General features: G+C 50.1%; 1 protein-coding gene across 1 annotated transcript in view; it reads right to left on the bottom strand.

Moving 5' to 3' along the window:
- Positions 1-846: 846 nt before the first annotated feature.
- brsk2a (BR serine/threonine kinase 2a) overlaps positions 847-10535 on the bottom strand; it is a gene marked incomplete at both ends in the record, with an annotated part of 149315 nt that continues 139626 nt past the window's right edge. Inside the window, 3 exons of the mRNA XM_084451316.1 lie at positions 847-855; positions 5761-5926; positions 10144-10237. Coding sequence (XP_084307442.1) covers positions 847-855; positions 5761-5926; positions 10144-10237 — 269 coding nt within the window. The remainder of the gene's footprint in view (positions 856-5760; positions 5927-10143; positions 10238-10535) is intronic.

Below are 10535 nucleotides of genomic sequence, written 5' to 3'. Positions count from 1 at the left end.
GCTAGCGAGAGGGAGCGAGCTGCAGAAAACATGGCTGACCTCCCGAGAGGTGACCTCAGCAGCGGAAGCTGGTCTTCTTGTCATTTTTGTTTGAACATCTGTATTGCGTATGTAAAATCCAAATTAAACCAGCTATTATGTCAAAATAAACATGTGCATATGCTACACACACACACAACACACACACATACGTGTATAAGAGTATATTGGAAAAACATGTGCGCGTTTTGATATTTTGATAAATCATTTTAAAAATGAAATATCAATATCAAATATCAATCAAATTGCAGTCGGGTTGTTTTGATTAAGTAGAGGAGTTTTATTTACTTAATGGGTTAGTGTGCTTCTTTGGACATTTAGCCCTAATTGTGGTCTCTCTACCATGACCCTGAAACATAGAGACCATCATTTCACAGATCTTTCTAGTATTGAGCTAGCTGGAGTTTTTGTGTAGGCTCTCACTGGGCTACAATGGAAGTCAATGGGTCATATGTAAATGTGTTGAATAAACTATGATGAAGTGGTTTTCTGAGACAGGAAGCACAAGGTGTAATCTTACTGACCTCAATATGCTCTCCTGTGAAATGCACTGCAATCTGAATATTTTTACATGTTTGGCATGGCTTGGACATAAAAACTCCCCTGGGGCTTGTTTTCACTCTGCCCACAGAGGACTATGTGCAAGTCATGCCAAACACCTAAAAATATTCGGATTGCGATACATTTAAAACAGAACCCAGACGACACCTACTGATAAAATGCAAAGTAATTTGTCCATCCAGTATTTTTATTTTATTTTGGCATACTCACGTTTGATTGGCTGAAATAGAGTTATATTTCAAATATTCACTGCATCTGAAGACCAACAGGCAACAGCCTTAACAGGCGGACAGGATTCAGCCGTTGAACAGGCTAGCCACACTAGCCCTGTAAGACGTTTACATCCAAGGTAGAGCACACAAGGGCCGTTCCCTTGAACTACAAACACGCAGCCATAAAAAAACTAAATTTCACAGAAATATACGTAGGAATGTCCTCACGTACGCGCGCGCACACCCAGAGAAAGCAACACACACACGGTAACTGAATGAGTTTATTTGTTTCCGCATTGAAGTTGCTCACAGTTATGTTACATGAGAATGACGAGCCTGTTTGTTCTGCTCTGTCGGCCGCCGGATGTCCTCTGGGTTGCCAGGTCTCGGCGGTATAAAAGAGGAGAGTGAACTCTAGGGTATTGCTTTGTGTCTCCGGGACTGACGTCCCCTCGCACGCGCCCCGCCAGTCACGGCTCTGCTGTCAGAGAGCAGACGGAGCATCGGTGAAAACTTTGTGCACGAGATTGAAGAGGAAGGGAAGGAGAGAGACGGAGAGAGACGGGGAGAGACGGGGAGAGCAGGGGAGAGACGGGGAGAGCAGGGGAGAGACGGGGAGAGCAGGGGAGAGACGGGGAGAGCAGGGGAGATGGAGAGAGTAGGGGAGAGCAGGGGAGAGACGGGGAGAGATGGAGAGAGACGGGGAGAGCAGGGGAGAGACGGGGAGAGACGGGGAGAGACGGAGAGAGACGGGGAGAGCAGGGGAGAGACGGGGAGAGACGGAGAGAGACGGGGAGAGCAGGGGAGATGGAGAGAGTAGGGGAGAGCAGGGGAGTGACGGAGAGAGACGGGGAGTGACAGAGAGACGGAGAGAGACGGAGAGAGACGGGGAGAGACGGAGAGAGACGGAGAGAGCAGGGGAGAGACGGAGAGAGACAGAGAGAGACGGGGAGAGCAGGGGAGAGACGGAGAGAGCAGTGGAGAGACGGAGAGAGAGCAAGAAAGAAATGAATAAGAGAGAGGAGAAAGAATAACACGAGGAGTCTGAACGTAAAAGGTAGATTTGTTGATAGATAAAGGGAGAACGGGAGAGAGAGAAGAGATGTGGCAATGACAGAGAGAGAGAGGTATGGAACATTAACACTAAAGCCATGCAAAGAAAAGCTCATGTTCGACATGCACACGGCAATACAAGCTAAAAGCATAGAGCAGGAGTCCCCAGTGCTTCAGAACAAGCCCCACGTTCATCTATGTACAAGAGAGGCGCGCTCGAGCAGGCGTCGTCTCCTCTGCCTGGCCTACGCGCACAATGATATGAAACCGACAAATATCAATAGAAGAGCATATTCCTCCCCAAAAGAGCCTAGTCTACATTCTTAAATTACTGGTAAATCTTTTTTTTTTTTCAACAGATAACACAAGCTCTTTTTCCCTCTCGAAAGCTAGAGAAGAAAGAATATGTAACTTGTCAATTTTTCACATAATTCTGTTTAAATTCAGACAAAGGAAAGAAAAAAAACAGTTTTTTTCTTCGAAATGTTCCCCATTTACAAACACACAAGGTCATAAATAACATTCAACTGATCTAACAGCTTTCTTTCATATAAATAGCAGAAGTTATAATAAATGAGGATATGACACAAAGAGATGAACAAATATGAATAAATAAGGAAAAAAAAAAAAAAGATTGCATTTGAACACCCCCCCACCACACACACACACTACCCCCTCACTCCCCCCCCCCCCCCCTACACACACACTACCAACTCACTCCCCCCCCCCCCCCCCACACACACACACACACTACCCCCTCAGTCTCCCCCACTTCCCCCAGACCTCTACTGCTGGTTATTTAGACTAGGAGGTCTCCAACAACCAAAACCAAAATGCTGTAGAGAGGAGGAGGAAGAGGAAGAGGAGGAGGAGGAAGAAGAGGTGGAGGAAGGAGGAACACAGGTCAAATCATAGTCAGAAAGTGATCCTAACGAAACATAAGGAGGGTGTGGTGAAGCAGGTCAGACCTGTCCCCTTACAGTAACACTAGACATTTCATTTTTACATAAGAAATGATATCAGTCTGTACAACAGAATAGATCATTCATTTGAATACCATCATAACCCCCCGCCCCCCCCCCAAACCTATCTGCCCCCCCCTCCTCTCTGAAATTACAATTCCAGTCCATTTGCAGCAATGGTAGAGAATCTAATAAAGTTTTTTTTTTTTTTCAAACCCAGTTCTTCACAAAGAAATACATTAAAAAGGAACCAATACAATCCAGCGAGCGTCCGAGTGGGCTGATAGGCTGATCCTCAAGCTCCTCCCCTTCCTCTCCTCTGGTTCGGCTCAGCAGGTGTGTTTAGTCTTTTTTTGTGTTGTTCTTGTTATTACATCCCAGAGTTTGTCTGCGCATACTGTACCTGTGTGTGTGTGTGTGTGTGTGTGTGTGTGTGGTGTGGGAGTAGATGAATACAGTAAAATACTTTGACTGAATGGGACGGTGGGATCAGCATGTGTTTGGTGTGTATAGGTGTATAGGTGTGTATGTGTGTATGTGTGTATAGGTGTGTATGTGTGTATATGTGTGTATGTGTGTATAGGTGTGTATGTGTGCATAGGTGTGTATGTGTCTATAGGTGTGTATACAGTAGGTGTGTATGTGTGTATACTGTAGGTATGTATGTGTGTATAGGTGTGTATGTGTGCCTAGGTGTGTATGTGTGCCTAGGTGTGTATGTGTGCCTAGGTGTGTATGTGTGCATAGGTGAGTATGTGTGTGTGTTTAGGTGTGTATATAGGTGTGTATAGGTGTATACAGGTGTGTATAGGTGTGTATGTGTGCATACAGTAGGTGTGTATGTGTGTGAACTGTAGGTGTGCATGTGTGTATAGGTGTGTATGTGTGCATAGGTGTGTATGTGTGCATAGGTGTGTATGTGTGTATAGGTGTGTATGTGTGCATAGGTGTGTATGTGTGTATAGGTGTGTATGTGTGCATAGGTGTGTATGTGTGTATAGGTGTGTATGTGTGTATAGGTGTGTATGTGTGCATAGGTGTGTATGTGTGTGAACCGTAGGTGTGCATGTGTGCATAGGTGTGTATATAGGTGTATACAGGTGTGTATAGGTGTATATATGTGTGTATAGGTGTGTTTAGGTGTATATAGGTGTGTATGTGTGTGTAGTAGTGCTGTCAATCGATTAAAAATAAGTTTATCACAATAATAGGCTGTGATTGATCATGATTAGTCACAAATTTAAAATACTAGCAAATACTGGCAATAAAACAATTTGGCATACACACATGTTAGAATAAAGAAATGCATGACAAAGTGGTTAGAAGAACTATCAAAACAGTATGTCCATCAGCTGTGAGCCAGGCTGGACCTGGCCTGGTTTGAACTCAACATGCTTCGGTAGAAAGACTACTACTTTCCATCACTGCAATAACGACGCAACATCAGTTGTATCTAGCCTACATCACTGCAATACGCACACAAATTCAGTTTTATCTAAACGTCCATCTGGAATTTGAAACTAAAAGTGGTGTTCGTCGCACCAGGGAATGTCTCCTCAGTCTCTGGTATCTCAGTGAGTGTTTACGTGTGTTTACCAGGCTGAATTAGCTTCTGAAAGGCACGTGAAATATGTACACGGCTGAGTTTCCCAGAGGCATCGTAGCGCTACGTTCATCGTAGCGCTATGATGAACGCCATAGCTTACGATGAACGTAGTGCTACGATGCCTCTGGGAAACTCAGCCCAGAACTAGTGTGCCTTTCAGTACCACAGTCAGGTAAACACTTGCGTAAACGTTTGCTGCATTACCACGGTGACTGAAGAGACTTCCGCTGCTGTGCTGAACGGCACGTTTAGTTGTTGGAATTACAGCGAGAAGTTGGGTTCGAATTGAGTAATATGATCGATTGGCGTTCATTTTATTTTAACGTTTCCAGATTAAACGCAAGCGTTAATGCGTTAATGTTGACAGCACTTGTGTATAGGTATATGTGTGTGTGTGTATAGGTGTGTCTGTGTGTGTATGTGTGTGTGTATGTGTGTGTGTATGTGCGTGCATGTGTGTGTGTGTGTGTGTGTGTACAGGTATGTGCGTGTGTGTGTGTGTATGTGTGTGTGTGTGTGTGTTCTCTTCCTCTGGTGACGGAGGTGCAGTGCTGGTGGTGGAGGTGCAGAAAGGGGCGGAGAGGAGGAGGAGGGCGGCAGCCGGGGGGGGGGCTGCGAAGGGTCCGTTTCCACGGCAACGCGCCGGGCGCCATCCTCCGAGGAGCAGCGGTGGACCGGCGGCATCTCCGGGGGGCCCGGGGGCGGGGGGAGGGGTCTGAGGAGGTGGAGGGGGCGCGGCGGGGAGCAGTAGGAGGAGCCTAATAGGTTTTCTGGATGATTCCTGGTTGCGAAAACAAGTGAAGTCATCATCAGGTTGAGTGGCGGAGACGGTAACAGCAGGGGGTACGGGGGCGGGGGGGCGGGGGGTGGCAAAATGTCACAGACACTGATAAATGGCAAGGAGGTATGTAGAGGGGGGGGGGGGTTATGATTGGGTAAGGAGGGAGGAGGTAGTGTAAGTGTGCATGTGCGCGTGTGCATGTGTGTGTGCGTGTGTGGATACCGTACGCAGTTTGTAAAATATCAGTTTTGATTCTCATATATATCTGTCTATTTACAGTGAACTCCTTCATACAAAGACAAAAAAAACAGGTCCAAAAAGAGGATATCGTGTAAATCTATCTCTATACAGGAAGTGAGCGCCGACGGTCTGTCCGTTTTACGCCGTGCGATCTAACGCCCTCCCGGTCGGGCCTAGGACTCCTCCCCGGAGCCCGGTGACGCCAGCGCCATCTTGGCCCGCCCCCGGACGCGTGGCGGCGCGGCGGGGTGGGGGGGAGGACGGGGAGGAGGAGGAGGAGGACGGGGGGGGGTGGGGGCCGTGGACTTTGGCGTCGTTCATCCCGGGCTCGTGCCGCCGGACGCGGGGGGAGGGGGGGCGGAGCTTGTCGGGTGCGGCGCCGGGAGGGGGCGGAGTCGGCGGCGGCAGCACCTGGCCGTTCTTCTCGTCTGAAAAGAGTTGTTTGATTACGTCAGAGAGGTTACTCAACGGGCTGCCTGGGTGGGGCAGAAGAGAGGAGGAGCAGGAGGGGGGGGAGAAGGAGAGAAAGAGAGAGAGAACAAACAAACAGATGAACAGTGGAGTCTGGAGGACGAGGAGGAGGAGGAGCCTACGGAGAGACAGACAGATCGAGGGATGGCAGGGTGGGGCGAGAGAGGAGAGAGAGGAGGAGGTGGGGATGAAAGCCACTATGACAGCCATGTTAGTTTGTGTTCTTGTGTGTGTGTGTGTGTGTGCGTGTGTGTGCGTGCGTGGAGGGCTTAGACAGGTCTGGCCATCCAGGAACAAGATAGCAGAGGTGGATGAGGAAGCTTGGATGAAGAAGGCGGCCATCTTGCATTCTCCCCCTGCAGACATGATGCTACGCTAACGCGACGCTAGGCTACGCTGTCTCCTCAGAGCAGGGAACACACCGGGGTGTGTACAGTGGTTCATCGCCACTTGTAGGTCTCCTAAAACTTTACAGACTTGCTTAGTCAGTTTTTGTGTGTGTGTGTGTGTGTGTGTCTACGTGCCCTTGAGTGTGTGTGTGTGTGTGTGTGTGCCAATTTTGGTATATTTATATTGCAGGCATGCAAAGACCTCCAGCTAAATACAATCCAATTGCTTTATTTTTCTTTAAATTGCTTCATTGCTCGTAGTGGAGGTGCTTAAGACGTCCAATGTGAGAGATGCTCGTAATAAAGAGTGGATGTTCTCTGTGTTATCGGCGCCCACGCTTCACATATCTGGGAACGATTACCAGCAGAGCTCAGAGAACATCAGTCAAAGACAGGACTCTGCTAAATATTTAGCATAGCAGCCATTTATACAGGCAGGAGTCATGAACAGGCTAATGAACAGTGACAACGTAAGCGAGTCTGGTGCTGTGTGTGACGCACAACACCTATCTGCGAAAACACACACGCACACACACGCGCACACACACGGAAACACGCATACACAGACACGCACACACATACACACACACGCAAACACGCAAACAAACACACACACGCAAACACACACTCACGCACACACGCAAACACAGACAAAGACATGCACACAAACACACAAACGCAAACACACACGCACACACACACGCAAACACACGCACACACACACGCACAGACAAACACACGCCACGCACGCTCCTGTCTCTTCCAGAGGCAGCTGGATAATGTTTTATTTTTACTCTGCTTCGGAGGGTTTTTAATCCAGCCGATCTGAGACTCACCCTGCTCTGCCAGCCTGCTAACCGACTGCCCGGGGCAGAGTGTGTGTGTGTGTGTGTGTGTGCGGTGCGTGTGTGTGCATGTGTGTGCATTCTCCATATCCGGTAACGGAGCTGAACGCAGCCCTCGGTGTTGCGAGTAACAGTACATCACATCCAACAAACCCAGACACTCGAGACGGCTTTCATCCTGTCCCCCGGCTCCGCCCCCCTCCGCCTGTCCCCTCCCACCCCCGGCGCGGATCCGCCGCCGTCCCCCAGAGGATTACAGCGCCCGGCGGACATCGTCATACAAAGCGCCGCCTCTTCTCCTCGCCGGGTCGGCTAAGCCGCTTTGCCTGGCGCCCTCGCCGCCACGGTCCACCGCCTCAAACTGGATTAGACCATTCTAGAACCTTATTACTGTTCAGTCTGTTCCCTCTAACCCCCCCCATGCCAGCGAGATGGTGCATCCTGCTGTGGGCATCTGTATCTGTCCAATTGCTGCTCAACAAAGCACTGGTAGGCAGGAAGTACTTTCTATCTACTCCGTAGCCTCGCTATTAAAGGTGCCGTGTGTAGGATTTTTGTGTACAGTAGACTTGGCAGGAACGGAATATAATATGCATATGGTATTATCATTTGCGTATAATCCCATGAACATAAGAATCGTTTTTTCGTTACCGTAGGAGCCCTTTATATCTGCGGGGGCGGGTCCTTCCACGGACGCCGCCATGTCCCAGCTAGCAGGGAATGTTCCCACACCATTGGGGGACATTCCCAACACGTTCTGCTAATGTTTTGACATTCTTAGAACATTCTTAGAACAAATGATTGGTAGCTGGGATGCTACTCCATGTACTGTAACTGTATTCAGATGGTTGCAATACGCAACGTCGCCACTAGGTGCTTTAAGTCATAACATCATAAAAGAGATAACGGGTAAGAGTGAAAATAAGAGTGAGAATAAAACAAGTCCCCTGCTCGGTGTGTGTGTGTTCTGGCAGTGCAGGGCGGCAGGGAGCAGAAGTTTCTGGACTCGCGTTTGCCCTGGCGTCTCCCACGCGTTCGACTGTCCCTGCCGCTCTAACGCCTTCCTGACTGCGCTCCGCACGCCACCGCCTCCGCCTGGGGTGACCGGCGGCTACAGCGAGCGAATATGATCTTTACACGCCTCTCCCCCACTTGCTCCAGCACGCATGCGCACAGGCCAGCGCGCAGACTGGCTATTCTCCGGCTCACATTCTCTGCGCTACGATCGGATTGTTGCTGACGAATGACGACGACAATATTCTCGGCACCAACAACGATCGTAGCGCAGAGAATGTGAGGGAGAATAGCCAGTCTGCGCGCTGGCCTGTGCGCATGCGTGCTGGAGCAAGTGGGGGAGAGGCGTGTAAAGATCATATTACAGAGGCTAAAGACCACGTATTTGAAAACCAAAACAACAATGGCTCGCGTAGAGGAATCTCAACTGTCGATTCATGCAATCTGATTGATGAAAACAACCGTTTAGCGGCCGAAAATGGATTTTGAGAAACTGCATTCCCGTTGCCCCGTCGGACGCCATTACATGGATATACTGGCTCGCGCTGGATTTTTAATTTCTTCTACAGGCCTCCGAACAACACAAAAGTGATCTCGGTGAGTCAAACTTCTTATAATATGTCGTAAATAAGGTCCAGGTTGTCAAAAACGAGCATTTTCCTTTAACTGACCCTGTCACTGACTCCTACACAGCGCTGAGACTCTCTAATAATGACTAGATCAGTACTGACAGCAAAGAAGTATGACGATAGAGGTTCTAGTGTAAGACAGAGAGAGAGAGAGAGAGAGAGGGAGGGAGAGAGAGAGAGGGAGAGGGAGAGGGAGAGAGAGGGAGAGAGATGAGAAGTGATCACTGATCCCAAACTCCTCCTGATACCAGTTTCCAACAATCAATCGATTGATTATTTTCATCAATGTCTGCCCTCACTTGTCACTCGAGACTTCCTGGATCATGGGTAATACAGGGCTGGCGTTCTGCGTTTCGACCAGCAGGTGGAGCTGATGTCAGGAGGATGGGAGAACTGGAAGCCGGAAAGCACCAGAGTCTCAGATGACCCACAAGAGAGGATAGGCTCAGAGGAGAAGAGGAGGAGGAGGAGGAGAAGGAGGAGGAGAGACGAGGCGTGTCTTTATCCGTGTTCTTCATATTTTTTCTTGTTGCTTGTTGAGGGACAAGGAATGCGAGCCAGAGTCTAGCTCAGCAGTGTCAGCCCCTGAGAATCACAGGAAGGAGGGTTGGGGGAGGCCGACGCCAAAATGGAGCCGGTCAAAGTTGAAAGGTCAGACGCGGTGGTCCTCTCTGTTCTATCAGCTGTGAGGTGCGTATTCTGTCAAACCGCTACACACTGTCATTCCAGGGAGACCGTTCGTCTGCTCAAAGTGACAGTAAGCTTGAGCTTGTGCACATGTGTTGTTTTTTTACGTACAGTAGTGACTGTTTTGACGTACAGTAGTAGCGACTGTTCCATCATTAAGGATTCTGGGGTGTGTGTCGTGTCTACAGTCAGGGAGAGTGAAGAATGGAAGAAAATGAGTTACAAACGTGGCAGAGAGAGAGAGAGCGAGAGAAAGAGGGGGGGGAGAAAGGGAAGCTCTTATCCTGAGCACGAACGTTGCGCCGTCCGTCGACCCTGCCACGGTGCATTGTGGGACCGTCGCTACGGCGGGGCGCGGTGCGCTTTCGGATCCGGAACCTGGTCGACCTAGGATCGGATCTGACCCCCCAACACCCCCCCCCCCCCCCCCCCGCCCGCCTGTACCGGGACATACAGATAACCCCTGATCCTGCTAGCGACGATGCCATGCGCAGGAAGCCGCAGTAAGCAGAGTGGTGGGGAGGGAGGGGGGGGTGCGTTAACCGAGCTATCGCAGGGAGGTGGGGCGAGGGGAGGGGGTGGAGGGGGGTGGAGGACGAGATGAGGGGGGGTGGAGGGAGGGAGGGAGGGGCCGAGGGAGGGGGAGGGGCCTACTCACCGGACAGCTGCTGGACCCCTGGCTGGTCATGTGTGCTTAACAACTGGCTCTGAATGGTCTCCACCACCCGCTTGAAGCGCCGGCTGGGTCCTACACACACACACACACACACATGGGCGCACGCAGGCGGGGAAGTGGGATGTGAAAGCAGGGGGGGAGAGAGGAGGGGAAATGACAAATCAAGGACGGAGACGAGAGGGGGGCGGAGCCCCGCGGAGCACTTTCAGTCTATATGGTCGAGTGACATCAGAAAACCAGCGGGCGCCAAATGGCCTATGATTAGACAGCGCCTCGGTATGTGCGCCGGCTCGTGTGTGTGTGTGTGTGTGTGTCTGTGCGTGTATGTACAGTATGTGTGTGTGTGTCCTCTCCACTCTGTCTAAACGCC

Source organism: Borostomias antarcticus (assembly GCF_949987555.1).
Source record: "Borostomias antarcticus genome assembly, chromosome: 16".
Lineage (NCBI taxonomy): Eukaryota > Metazoa > Chordata > Actinopteri > Stomiiformes > Stomiidae > Borostomias > Borostomias antarcticus.
This window is presented reverse-complemented; position numbering and strand designations above follow the sequence as displayed.